General features: G+C 35.1%; 1 protein-coding gene and 1 pseudogene across 1 annotated transcript; both read left to right on the top strand.

Moving 5' to 3' along the window:
* Positions 1–255: 255 nt before the first annotated feature.
* LOC114037902 (dmX-like protein 1) lies at positions 256–14298 on the top strand (the record flags this gene model as incomplete). Its single annotated transcript, XM_027854906.1, has 7 exons — positions 256–470; positions 2165–3856; positions 5708–5818; positions 6289–6458; positions 8497–8594; positions 9554–9719; positions 14037–14298. Coding segments are annotated over exons 1-7 (2566 nt in total), but the record flags the coding sequence as incomplete, so codon positions are not given.
* On the top strand, positions 11218–11557 carry LOC114037901 (annotated as a pseudogene).
* Positions 14299–15158: the final 860 nt, after the last annotated feature.

The following is a 15158-nucleotide window of genomic DNA, read 5'->3' as shown; positions in this document are numbered from 1 at the left end:
CACACACACACACACACACACACACACACACACACACACACACACACTTTTGGGTATACCATTCAGTTTATGGTCTCAAACATTCATTTTCTTGTCCAAATTAAGTTTCTTGAGAGTTTTCTTGTTATGTTTAGAATGTGATATCAGTAGCTTAGGTGAAATTAGTTCACTTTTTACTCACAAAATGTATTAACTTTGTTTTAAAATATTATAGAATTATGTTATACATATTTTTATACATTATCTTTCAGATGAGAAAATAGATGCAAGTGTGTCTGGTACAGTGCTGCAACAAGAAGAGTTATCTTCTTCTCCAGAAAAGATCCAATCTCCTTTTTCAAAGAAATATCAGGCTTGCAGAGCAAATCTTCAAAGTACTAGTAAATTGACTCTTTCTTCAGAAATGGTTTATAGCCAAGAACTGAATTTGCCAGAAGGAGTTGAGATAATCAGTGTTAAGCCATCAGCAGGTTTGTGAATCTTAAGGAATGAAAGTAGTAAAAATTTGGAATCCATAAGTGTTTCACATATATAAATATTCTTCTGTTATTTTGATGTTCATATATACCCATTGTTTTTCAAGTAATTGTGAAGCAAGAACAGAAAGAATAAAGATAAGTAATTTGTAATTTGAAAAACTAAGATTTTTAAAACTTATGCTACTACCCTAGCTAAATATATTCTATTGCTTTAAACTAAATCTTAGGATACTTTTTAAGGGAAAGTTTCTAAGGGACCCATGCAATCCGCTCCTAAACTTTGCAGAAAAAGGTCTTTAAAAAAAAAAAAACCCATCATATATGTACTACAAAACAAAACTTATTTCTTCCTTCCACTTATGAGTATATCTGTACTTAAGTGTTATGCCTGTTCCCCTGCTTGCCGCCTTGCATTGACAGTTGTCATTTCTGGGTATCATTGAATACTTACCAGTTCTCTACAAGGTAATCATTTCAGTTTCCTCTTCTTTCCTGTTTTCTGGACTAAACAGGAGAAAGAAGTTACTGTGGAGCATTTTCGGTTTTTTTGTTTTTGTTTTTGTTTCTTGGGGGCAGTTGGGGTTAAGTGACTTGCCCAAGGTCACACAGCTAGTACGTGTCAAGTGTTTGGTCTGAAGCCGGATTTGAACTCAGGTCCTCCTGACTTCAGGGCCAGTGCTCTATCCACTGCACCACCTAGCTGCCCCTGAGCATTTTCAAAAGCATAGAAATCTTTCTTTTATTTGTAACTCCCCCTACTCAATTTAGTAACTACCAGAATAAATGTTCAAATTTTTAAAAACCCATTACATATAGCCATAAACTCCAAATTACTCACTATTTTAAAAAATGCTTATGTTAACCTTGAAGTGGTATGTGTGTGGGAGAGAACAAATGTACTATTACCTTTTACTCTAAGCTCTTTTTTTTGTGTGTCTTTTTATAGAGGGGGGGTTGGGCAGAAGGGTGGGATTTTGTAGTAGCTTAGAAATTCTATCTTTTCCAAAATTTTACATAAAAATATAGGGTAAGGCTGTTGAAAATGAAATTGATAAAATTTGAGAAAGAATGGTATAGCTTTTTATTTTCTGAAGACACAATTCCAAGGTCTGTTGTTGTTTGTTCTGTGAAAAGTATATGTTATCCTTTAATTAAAATATTACTGATAGAAGAGATTATGGTGGACAGAAACAGTAGTTTAGGAGTTATTTAAAAAGCTCTAGAGTTGACTTAAAAGAAAAAAAAATGAAGTTCCATACTAGGGAGTAGTTTTTTCTTTTTTTAAAAAGAGCAAAATAGAGAGCATGGTCTTTTCTCTTTATTTTATATTATCAGTTTTATTTTGAAGCAGGGCGATTAGGAAAGAGTAGGTATACTAAAAAATCCTTCAAAGTCTCCAGAATCATATAATGTTATTGTACTTTCCTTGCACCAACTGCACACCTGTGTTACTTGGAGCTTATTTTATTCTTGACATCCAAAATATATTTTTATATATTTTTACAATTAATATTAAAATATTTGATTTTTAAATAAGCACCAATATCTAGATATGCTACTTAATGTTTTAATGATACTCTTCTGAAAGGACCAAACACTAAATATATTTATAAAAATCTACTTAACTAAATAGGATGATTTATTTATTAGTTCTTTGCCTAAGTAATGATTTCTTTTTGTTTTAGGACACCTAAGTTCCTCTTCCATATATCCGGTATGCAGTGCACCCTATTTATTGGCAACTTCATGTTCAGATGAAAAAGTGAGATTCTGGAGATGCAGGGTAACAGCTGTAGAGACTGCCACTTCAGAGAACACTGCAAAAAGTAATCTTGAGTATATTTGGGAAGAATGGCCTTTACTTATTGAGGATGGACTCCCTAGTAGCAGTGTTGTAACTATTCCTGGAAGGCCAGTAGAAGTTAGCTGTGCGCACACAAATCGTTTAGCTGTAGCCTACAAGCAGACTGCATCTAATGGTAGATCTTCTCAAGACTTTATGATGCATGTAAGTATTTTTGAATGTGAATCTACAGGAGGTTCATTTTGGATCCTTGAACAAACAATTCATTTAGAGGAATTAAGTGCAATGTTGGACTCTGGTATTAGTATTGATAGCAATTTAGTGGCCTACAATAAACAAGAGGTTTATTTATCCAGTAAAGAGAACATCATGCCATATACAAAGCATTTAGTTCACTTAGACTGGATGTCTAGAGAAGATGGTTCTCATATACTTACTGTAGGAATCGGATCAAAGCTCTTTATGTATGGACAACTGGCTGGCAACGTTCAGGAACAAACTGGTAAAGAAGGCTTGGCATTCCCACTATGGGAGAACACTAAAGTTTTGTCTCAGTCTAAATTTGTTCTGCTTCGGTGTGTCGATTTGGTTTCTTCAGTAGAAGGATCTCCACCGTTTCCTGTTTCTTTATCTTGGGTACGTGATGGTATCCTTGTGGTAGGAATGGACTGCGAGATGCATGTTTATTCCCAGTGGCATCCACCTTCCAAACAAGAGCCTGTGATCACAGGTTCATATGGTGGAAGCACTCCATCTATCGTAAGTTTAATGAAACCGAGTAATTCATCAGGGTCTGGTTTACACCCACCAAAGAAAACATTAACTCGCTCCATGACTAGTCTTGCGCAGAAAATTTGTGGAAAAAAAACTGCATTTGATCTTGATATGGACATGGAAGATTCAGGTCTTTTTGAAGCAGCTCATGCACTCTCGCCAACTTTACCTCAGTATCATCCCTTGCAGCTTTTAGAACTCATGGATCTTGGTAAAGTGCGGAGAGCTAAGGCCATTTTATCCCATCTTGTTAAATGCATTGCAGGAGAAGTTGTGGCTTTGAATGACGCAGTATCTAATCATGAACGCCGATTTAGATCTCTCACTATTAGTGCAAGTGGGAGTACCACAAGAGAACCTCCAACATTCAATAAAACTGAAAATACAGACTACACAGAAATAGATTCAGTGCCCCCTCTCCCTTTATATGCCTTACTTGCTGCAGATGATGATAGCCCTTATTCTTCATCAGAGAAATCCAGTAATTGTAGTCACTTAAACAAAACAAATCAATTACGTGATGAAAGTTACAATGAGCTTTTTCAGATATCGGCACTAACTACTGATGATGTTCATATCTTTGAGACAGAAGAAGAAAATACAAAGCCCAAGGTTATTGATCTTTCTCAGTACAGTCCAACTTACTTTGGTCCTGAACATGCCCAAGTTCTTTCGGGACATTTACTTCATTCTAGCTTACCAGGTCTCAACCGGATGGAACAGATGTCTTTGATGGCCTTAGCAGATACTATTGCGACTACAAGTACTGATATTGGTGAAAGCAGAGACAGAAACCAAGGTAAAAATGAGTTGTGTTTTATGTTTAAGGAGGTGGCACAGTGGGTAGAGCACTGGACATTGAGTCAGGAAGGCTTGAGTTCAAATGTGACCTCAGAAACTTAATAGTTCTGTGACAACTAGTTAAGTGACTGGTCAAGTCACATAACCTCTTAGGTTCCTTTTCTGTAAAATAGGGATAATACCTCAACAATTCACAGGTTTGTTGTGAAGATAAAATGAAATGATATTTGTAAAGAGCTTTGCAAATCTTAACACACTATGTACATGCTAGCTATTATCATTATTATATACTTTATTATTAATTTTTTTATTTAAAATTTTACAACAGCTTAAAATTTGAAAGATGTTGACCATTTCTGAGTAGTTTTTCCCAACGTATTTTGTTATGGAAAGCATTTTGAGATTTGAAATATTTTGAAAAACTCATTATCATCCAAATGATTTGGTGTCCTGAACTTTACCCCCACTCCCAGATAAAAAGGAGCCCAGGGAATTTTTTGAGCAAAATAGAAGCAATTATAGTTGGCATTATGTTCAGTGCTGGAAGGGAGCTTATAGGCCAAACAGCATATCTCTAATTTTATAGATAAGAAAGGTGAGATATATAGAGAAGCATTGCCCAAAGTCACATAGGTGGCAGAGATTTAAACCTATATCATCTGACTGTAGAGTCAGTGGTCTTTCCATTGTACCAGTTTTTGTCTTGGGGATGAGGTGGTTAAGGAAGGGAGGAGAAGAAAACCCTGGCCATACATAAAAGTGCTATGTAAATAATTTCTTATTTAATATTGTAGAGGAAATAGTATCACTGCCATGAATATTTCCTTCCAGAATCTTTGTTCTTATAGTAGAAAAGTATGGTAAAACACTGTCTTAGAGTAAAAGTAATTGATGTAAATATATTAATTTTTAGCTCTTTGTTCTCATTTTCTCCTCAGTGAAGAGGTTGTAGTGGCGTAACAGGGAGAGCACTCTAGTCACAAAGTCTGACTTAAATCTGAGTTCTAGCACATTATTTGCTATTTGATCCTGGCCAAGTTACTTAATGTTTTGGTAACTTAGTTTTCTTATCTAATACTACTCATAGAGGATTATGAAAATGCCTAAACAATCTTTTTATGTTTATACAATTATTTAACTTATATGATAAGCTTTAGCTCCCTCAACTCAATTCATTAGAGATAAAATTGAGTTGCAACTCCGAAATTTACTAATTATTTGATAGTGAGAAAGTAATTTCATTTCTTCAAGCCTCAATTTCCTTCCACTTTAGGGTAATTGTAAAGAAAGTGTTTTGTTAACACTAAAGATGATGTAAAATTTTAAAGTTTGTGAAGCACTTTTGTTAAAACAACCCTAAGAGATAGTGGAGGCATTATTATCCTCTTAAATGATAAACCTGAAGCTCAGAGATATTTATTATTGGCCCATGATCATGTCCCCTGACTTCAAGTCCAAGGCTCAATAAGTATGCCAGGATGCCTCTCAAATGTATATGATTATGAATTACATTAAATACTATATACCTTGAAGAAAGGCCTAACGATTTTCCTTATTTACAAAAAAAGATCAAGCATGCGAATTAATTAAATAAATTGCCTGTGTAACAGCATCTTATTTTCCATAATGAGAAATCTCTTCATTTTTACTTTATTTCATACACAACACTTTTATTTCTTCAATTTAACAATGTGTTTCAATTTCTTCTTCTTATATGCATAGTGTCTTATTGGTTACGCTCATCATGTCAAGTTATGTACTGTTATCTATGCTGGTTGCATACTGAGTGGAATTGTTTTCTAGCTTTATTCCAATGAAAATGAGTAAAGAGTGTATTTTTTGTTCATAGGTGGAGAAACTCTTGATGAATGTGGCTTAAAATTTCTTTTGGCTGTTCGCCTTCATACTTTTCTCACAACTTCCCTTCCACCTGTCTATCGAGCTCAACTCCTTCACCAAGGTAATTTTGTAGAAGGTTACTTAAATGGACGTAAGTATATATTTAAATAAGAAACTTACCTTACCTTTTTACAGTAATGATGACATGATTATTTGGACACACCTCAAGTGTGGAGTAATTTTATGAAATACAGTTTCTTCAGGATTTGTTTCTAGTTAATAGGAACTTTTATAGATAAAGGGCCAACTTTGAAGGTGGGATGACCTTAGTTCAAGTCTTCCTTATGATAGTACTATCTGCACGACCACATAGAAAAGTCACTTAACCTAGTAGTATCTCAGAGGTACCAGTGCCAGTCTGCATTAATGAAGGGAGTTTTCAAAATGAGAGTTTCTTAGTGTCAATGAAATCATAGATCCTTCCCGAGGTCCTCCCTGTTTTCCCTCCTCCCTTCAATAAATCATTGTGAGATGGAGGCTTTGTTTTTAACACTGAGAATTACAACATTCCATTTGTTTTCCTGTTGTCAGGTCTCTCTACTAGTCATTTTGCATGGGCATTTCATTCTGTAGCAGAAGAAGAGCTACTGAATATGCTGCCTGCCATGCAGAAAGATGATCCCACCTGGTCAGAACTAAGAGCTATGGGTATAGGGTGGTGGGTTCGAAACACGCGAGTCTTACGCAAGTGCATAGAAAAGGTAAATAATTTTTTATTTTTTTTATTTTATAAAAAAATGTAAAAATGAACTATTACACTAACAAGTACTTTTTAGTCATCTGCACTTTAAAAAAATGCTATGATTCACCACTAACAGAGCTAATTTGAGTTTATGTTAAAACTTATGCTAAATGAATAAATGCTAATAAATATTAATCTTTTTGTCAACAGAATATAAGCTTTGACTTACTTTTCACATGCTGGCCATAGCTTTATGTTGATTACCTATACTCTCCCTGTCCTCTTGAGTCAGTGACCATCTTTTGTAAAGGACCTGGTTGGGATTTGGGGTACAGTCTTAAATAGTTTAAGAGAGGAAATCTTAACTGGAACTCATTCTTTTTAACCACTCCAGGGAGTTGTGATTTCATCAGTATGGAGAACTTCTTTTACTACCACTAATTATAAACCCTCTACAACTTGTGAAGTTGTTAAGACAAAAAAAATTCCTCACCTCTCTGAGGTAATGCTAGTCTTGGTCCTCAGAGAAGAGGCATGAAATTTATCACTAGGCCTATACCTGAAGCATTTCCAGCTTTGTAGGATCTGCCAGAGCTTATATTATGTTATCATAGACATCTACAGCCCCAGTATACCCCCTTATCTTTGTTGAAGTAGAACTTTAATGTAAACTCATAATCCTGAGATGATAAAAAAAAACTTAGGAGTCATGGAAAAGTGTAGTTAACTATTCTAAGTGCAGAAAGACCTTACAATAGGTATTGCATTTCACAGTCAGATATTTAGGTTTGTAATGATAGGAAGGAATGACAAGGAAGAAAGCTCCAGCCTCAGTCCTAGAGGAACTGTGACTGGGTTAGAGAATGAGAGTTGGGGCAAATAACCAGGGCAGCAAATCAGAAGTGGGAAGGAATAATGTATGAGGATTTTCTGCTGATTACTGACAGGACCCATTAACTCCAGAGTTGTGAGTTAGGGCTGAATTTGCAAAGATTAAAAGAATGCAGGATCAGGGTGCCAAATGGGATCAAGAAATAACATATAGTATCCTAGAGCCTTATCCTATTAAAAGAATAGATTCTTTTTCTTCAAGTGTATTAGGTTGCAGGGGAACCACAATATGAATACTGTCCTTTTTCATTCATAGAAGCAACATACATCCTTGTTCTTTTTTCTTTTTATCTTTATATTAATTCAATAATTTAAAAATATATTTTGCTATAAAACCTTTGTCAAAAGTTTTTTGAAAGCATAGATACTTTAATATTCTGGGTCAGGCCTAACTTGAATCAGTATGATGATTAAACTTGAGATTAAGACACAATGAGGCACCAATGGACCAGAAAATGAAGTAAAGGGAATTAAGTAATTTCTGATTAAATTAAAATAAAATACAACTTCCTCTGGGTTCATTGTGGCAAGTAACAGTAGAAAGGTATCTCCATACCCTTAGGACCATGGGAATTCCATTACAATCTCTGATGCCTGTTCCTTTAGGGATGTTAAGCCTTTCATGCCTTGGCTGCAAGGAAGCTTAAGAACTCTTTAGCCTTTAAGGACCAATCCAGCTTTTATAAAACAATTGCTGCTCCAGCCACCCATTGTTTGCCCCTTTCTGGTTCCTCTTTCCTTTCTCTACTCCAGAAGATCCAGTTCAATTTAGTAAATATTAAATGAATACTATTAGGCATGATTTTCACATTTTCTAACTTATGGTGCTCTTTGATTTTTTGATATATAGAAATAAAATTTTCTGTTTTCTCTAATATCAGTCTTAAAATAATCACTGATATGTAATTAGAATAGGGATAAAAATTTGAGATAGGAAAATCCTATCTTGTCTTATCTTTTCCTATCCTATCCTATTCCATCTTATCCTGTCTAACTTATCCTATCTTTTAAACAAACTGAACTATAAATACATAGCTAATGCACACTAATATTGTACATCTACAAATGGATAGTGTTAGGACATATTTTCTTACTGTAGAAATTATATTTTTCTAAGTGTACATATGAAACATAAGCAAGTATTAAACTGTGGTTTCTGATTACAGGTCGCTAAAGCAGCTTTTTATAGAAAAAATGATCCATTAGATGCTGCCATTTTTTACCTTGCAATGAAGAAGAAGGCTGTGATATGGGGGTTATACAGGTATGGCAGAGAGTTATGTTTTTAAATTAGAAGCATTTAATAAACACTAAAATATGCTGGGTAAAGAATTGTGTTTTTTTTCCTTTTGGTGCAATTTTATGGCTATGTTTAGAAAAAATATCTACTGACTTTTTTCCTTTCATTTGAAAATTGACATTTGTTTTCAATAGCCATATTGATAAAACTTTAATAACACAGTAATGTGGCTGCTATTTTTCATAAATTTATAAAGAGCAGGTGAATTTATATTTGTTTTTAGGAGTGTCATTCATTGGGTTAATTTAGGAGAGATTTCTTAAGGAGTCATTTTTCTACTTGACTTCTTAAGAATACTCTGAAATAGCTAATAAGCAAAAAATGTCAAGGCTAATGCTGGGACATGAATGATGCTCTATCCCTATATTTTAATTTACTTTTCGTTCACTAGAAAAAATACAAGATTTAATCTATCCCCAGAGCACTAGGAGTTGAAGTAAATTCTGGACAATCGAATGGATGGACAGTTAGGACTCCATTGGGGCAACCTTAGAACCAATTTAGTCACTAAATTTCTCAAAGCTGCTTTGGAGAAGATCTTACTCTCTAGGCCTTTATTGCCCAAGGTACTTAAACTAAATTGATCTTCACTATGTCATCAGTAACAGTGTTTACATAGCAGGAAAAAGATGTCTTTTAAAGTACAAATTGTGAAGATAATGGAGAAGACAGAATATTTCCATGGGAAACTTTTTTAGATTTTAAGGCAGTTGTAGTAATGAGCTTTTAAAAATCATTTGTTAGACTTTGGTGAGGAGGCACTATTAATAATACTTTGATTTCTTGTTTAAAGACTATATGTCATTGTGTTGGATGGCAGGAAATTGTTGTTGGCTACTTATTACTTTGGAACTATTTCGTAGGCTGGAATTAATTCCCCAGAAAAGTTTGATTCTCAGATTTTCTTAATTTTTTTTCTTTAGATCTCAAAAAGATACCAAGATGACACAGTTTTTTGGACATAATTTTGCAGATGACAGGTGGCGTAAGGCAGCATTAAAGAACGCCTTTTCTTTGCTAGGCAAACAAAGATTTGAACATTCTGCAGCATTTTTTCTTCTGGCTGATTGCCTGAAAGATGCAGTTGAGGTAATTAGTGAAATGTATATATTTGAATGTATTTCTGTATATAAACAAACATAAAACAATTTGTGATAGGAATAGCTTTTAAAACATTTTATTTGTGATGCTACTTCAATTTATAATTTCATTTTGTTTCAAGTTATATGTTATGCCCAATGTTTTGACCTAGAGTATTGCAATTAAAAATTTCTATAGAGAAGTAAAAACCTCTCTACATGTTTAAGCATCTACTAGGAACTGTACCAAGAGTGGAGAGCAGCAAAAAGATTAGTTGAGACACAGTCACGGATCTCATGGAGGCAGTAGAGCATAATGTATTGAATATAGTGGGTGCTTAAATGTTTGTTGAATTAATTGAATAGGTTCATTATACATATCACTATAATGTTAAATAAAATATGTATCAGAAAGCTACAAAAATAGCACTATACCATTTCTGGGAAAAAATTAGGAAGGCTTGGTGTGGGAGGTGGCATTTGAAATGGGCTTCAGAATATAGACAGGAATTCAATAGGTATGTGAAGAAAGATTATATAGGAGGAATGTAGAATATAGGGCATTACAGACAAAAACAATAGTGCTAACAAAGTTATGGAGCCAGGAAAGTAGAGAATGTGTGCAGAAAATGCCAAAGTAGTATGTACTGGCTGAAGTATAGATATACTACTATGACACATAGGACTGGTGATTTCATGGAGAAAAAGCAACTCCCAGATGAATAAATTGCTTCTGTCAATTTAAGTCCTCTGAAATTTAGACCACTAAGAGAGCATTAAGAAGTTAAATCATGGGCTGTAGCAGGGCACGGGGAGGAGAGGATGGCGGGGTCTTTCTGTGCATCCCCTTGCAGGGCTTGCAGGGGCCATAGCGGCCCCAGTGGCCAGGCTGGATGCCTGCCACCTTCGTGGGTGGAGGTTGGGGGGGGGGGGGGCGAGTCTTCTTTTCTCCTGTCATTGCTGGGTCTGACCCTGTCTGGCTTTCCCAGGGGTGTCTGGACAGAAACCAGGCTCCCTTGGTGCCATGTCCCTGGAATTTTGGTATTCACTGTATGACTAGTACTTTGAGAATTTCATCATCAGTAACCTCAGTCTAGTGGGCTCTTAAATACCGTCAGTAACAGACTGTCCTGCTGTAGCAGTGCTGGAACACTATAGATTCTGAAGGACCTCAAGACAGTGGAGAGTTGCAAGTAGGCTAAAATCAGGAAAGCGCAGAGAGTCTTGCCCATGGTCACTCAGCTCGTTAGTGCTGGATAAAGGCATTTGACTGGAATGAAAAGTAGTACCATCCCTCCTCCTCCATCAAAGGTCCATTGAAATGTATGACTAACTCAAAAAATGAGAACTGAAACTCAAGTTAAGTGACTTGCCTAGAATCACCCAGATTCTCAGTAGAACCAAGATTCTAATCAAGGTGGAATGTGCTTCTTATTGGATGGTCATCTGTCAGGAAGGTGTCTTGTTAAAATTCCTGTGGAAACAAAATATAATTTCATAAGGAGATAATGGATGGAGAAGAAAAAACATAGAACGGGTATGAGGACCTAGATGCTATGTATGTGAAATTGGTATCTTCCGATGGTTATGAATTTATTGTAAAAAGGGAGCATGTTTTAACATCAGGAACAATAAAAGCCATGTTAAGTGACTCAGGTCAGTTTGCTGAGAATGAAACCAATGAGGTTAATTTTAGAGAAATTCCATCACATGTGCTATCAAAAGTATGCATGTTTTTTTACCTACAAGGTTTGCAACACTAACAGCTCTACAGAGATTCCTGAATTCCCAGTTACACCTGAAATTGCACTGGAATTGCTGATGGCTGTGAACTTCCTAGATTGTTAAATAGAATAAATTATAATAAAAAATTAAAAAATGGTTAAATCACTTACCCAGGGTCACACAGCCAGCATGTGTCAGAGCTACCTCTGTTACACTATTAGCTCTCTGTATACTTCCCATGCTGGTGTTACATAATATATGGCTACAAATAAGGTTTCACAGGATTGTGGAAGACTTTGAATTCCAAGTTTGATCTTTATGTAGTATTAGACACTGAACATTTTCTTTTTTTTTTTTTGGTTAAGAGTGACATTACTAGATGATGTTATAAGAAAGATTAACCTGGCATTAATGTGAAGTCTGGATTTGGATGGGGGAAGAAAATGAAGGCAAGAAGACCTATTTGGAGGCAGTAGCTGGGTATATACTATGGTGGTGGTAGCAGTAATAATAGAGGAGAGGATTATGGATGCAACAAACCACTATAGATATGAGATATTCTAGAAGCAGAATGCATGGGATTTTAGAACTGGGTATAAATGGTAAAGTATTTCAAATGTAGGTTACTTGGTAAGCTTTGGTATTGCTCAGCAAAATTGTAAAGTCAGAAGGAAGAAAGAATCAGGTTAGGGAAAAGATGATGTAGTGTTGAATTTGCAGTACTAGGTAGAAATTACTTTAGCTAATTATAGAAAGGGGTCTGGAACTAGGGAAGAATTCAGGTCATTATTAGTAAACTGGAAGTCATTTGCAGTGAATTAATATTGAAACTAAGGGAGTATGTGGTATTACTGAAAGAACTGGAAGAGACAAGAAAAGATCTGAGGATAGAAATTTGGGGAAGGGGAAGAAAAGCCAAGAAGAATCCAAGAGAAGGATCCTTTAGAGTAGGGATCCTCAAATTATCCAGTGGGGCCTGTTTAGCCAGCAACTAAGAATGGTTTTCATATTTTTAATAGAGCAAAACTTTATTTTAAAATGTAAAATTCTAGTTCACTTGGTACAAAAACAATGGGCTCAGTGCAATGGCTCTAGTTTATAAATTCTTGCCTAGGGACTCAAGAGGAGAGCTAGGGAAAGCATTTTTTAGCCTCAGAAGCCAAAGCAAGAAGAGAAGAGAATATGTAGGGAGAGATAGTGATCAGTAATTTCACTACTGATGAGAAGTCAAAGAGGATATGAGGATTGAGGGAAAAAAAACATTTCTCTTAAGTCACTGATGACTTTGAAGAGAACAATTTCAGTAGAACTGTTCTAAGATCATAGAGACTGAAGAAAAATAGCACTAATTTCCTTAAGAATATGCAGCAGAGCCTTGAAGTTGTTTAAACAAAAATACAACAAGGCAGATTATTTTTGCCTGTCTATGAAGAGCAAAAATTAGTTTGAATGGAGGCAGGTATTTATTTCAGGCTTTTAACTAATTTATCTGTATATTTTTCTTTCTTTCTTTCTTTTTTTTTTTTAGTGAGGCAGTTAGTGTTAAGTGACTTGCCCAGGGTCACACAGCTAGGAAGTATTATGTGTCTGAGGATAGATTTGAACTCAGGTCCTCCTGACTCCAGGGCTCTATCCACTGCGCCACCTAGCTGCCCCCCATTTTTCTGTCAGTATGTTTTGATCAGTAATGTCTAATTTACTAGGTCACTTCTCATGTTTCTTAACTTTTTTTTCTTCAGCATTTTTTGGGGACAAGCTAAATAAAGGATAAAAAGATGTTGTAATCCACCATTCATGACTTTTTGCAGGGAGGTTCATATGAATTATAAGTGAATTCTGCATTCAAGTCTGTCATCATTAATAAACTTACACAGTCCAGAAACACTCATTGCTTATTTGGAAAGGCCTTCATTTTATAGAGTGAAGCAAAATTTGTAACTTAAATTCATGCCTATAAATATAGTGCTCTAAATCTATTTTAAGGAAACACATGACCTCAGAAGCCATCCTAGTACAAGTCACAGCCAAATTGGAATCCCTTTTAAAATTTACCCAACAAATGGTCAACTAGTTTTTTCTTGAGGAGCTCCAGAGAGGGAAAAGTCCTCTAGCTTCCAAGATCACCCATTCTGTGTTTAGACAGCTCTGATTTTTAGGAAATTTTTTTCTTACCTTAAACATAAATTTGCCCATTGGCCTTGACTTGTCCTTTTAGACCAAAAAAACAAGCAGCCTAGTTCATTTTTTCCCTAGGACATCTCTTCTATAGGTTAAACATCCCACTTTCCTTCTTCTGACCCCTATGTATGTCCAGAACTTAAATCCCTTCACCCATCCTGCTTGCCCTCCTTCTGAATATTGACTGGTTTATCAGTGTTCTTACTAGAATATAGTATCAAGAACTGAAATTCCAGATTTCCCTAGGTTGGTTAGTTTTATTGGTTACAAATCTATGACATTGGCAAGTAGTATTTAGTATTATCCTTAATTTTTCAAATCTTTTTTCTTACTAGTTTCTAGAAGCTTAATACCGAGTATACTTTTAGACATGAGAGAATTGTTCTTTAGGGTTAAAAGTAATAAAACATGGATTTATTTCTAGGTTTGTCTGGAAAAATTGAATGATGTTCAGTTGGCTTTGGTAATAGCAAGACTTTATGAATCTGAATTTGACACATCTGCAACATACAAATCTATACTGCATAAAAAAGTTCTGGGAATCGATTCTTCAGTCAAAGAACACCATTCAGTGAACACGAATGTACATGATGATCCTTTCCTTCGGAGTATGGCATATTGGATCTTGGAAGACTATAGCAGGGCTCTAGATACATTAATAAAACAACCCTTGAGAGAGGAAGAAGGTAATATAAGATTATGGTTTGTAATTGTGAGCTTTATATTTATTCATAAATATATTTCAGGCACATTATATGTCAGCACTATGCTAAAAGTCTATAAAACCTGCTTCCAGTCTTCCATAATCTTACAATCTATTTCAAGATAAGACCTATATACAATGTGTGTAATATAGCTTTGAATATTCATTGTGTGTATGTAAAGTAATCAAATGTTTTAGAAAAAGTTAGACTTTATTTAATGATGTACTTAATAATATTTCCAATTTGTCACTGCTGCTTGGAAAAAATGGCAAAGTGGTACAAGAGATGGAGTCACTTAACATTTCCGTTGCCCTCAGACTGAATCACAGAGAAGTAAAAACAAAATCTATATTCAAAGTAGATACAAAGTAATTTTTGGAGGAAAGGGCACTGGCCAAGTCAAGATAGACTTCCCTTGGGAAGTAGCATGTGAATTAAGATTTGAAGGAAATTAGAGTTCCTAGGAGAGTTGAGTGGGGAGTGCATTCCAGGCATGAGGAAAAACTTATACATAGTTACTGAGACGGGTGGCATGTGTTATGTGCGATTAAAAACATAGTTTAGTGTGATACAGAGTGTGTGGAAAGTGTTAAATAAACAGACTGTCAGAGAAATAATCTGATACTTCTGGTCTAAGAAAATTAATGAAATTATGATGAACCCAAATTCACATTCTTAAAAAAAATACCAGATAAGCCCCTTTCTATGAACTACATCTAGTCCAATCTCTTGGAAATACCTAGAAGGTGGTTTTTTTTCTTCTTTATTTTTAGTATCCATTTCTGTTTCCATCTCTACTTATCTTATCTCCCATTACTCTTTAGAGAAAACATTTTTATTTT

Source organism: Vombatus ursinus, unplaced genomic scaffold (genome assembly GCF_900497805.2).
Source record: "Vombatus ursinus unplaced genomic scaffold, bare-nosed wombat genome assembly UNPS02010716.1, whole genome shotgun sequence".
Classification (NCBI taxonomy): Eukaryota; Metazoa; Chordata; class Mammalia; order Diprotodontia; family Vombatidae; genus Vombatus; species Vombatus ursinus.
This window is presented reverse-complemented; position numbering and strand designations above follow the sequence as displayed.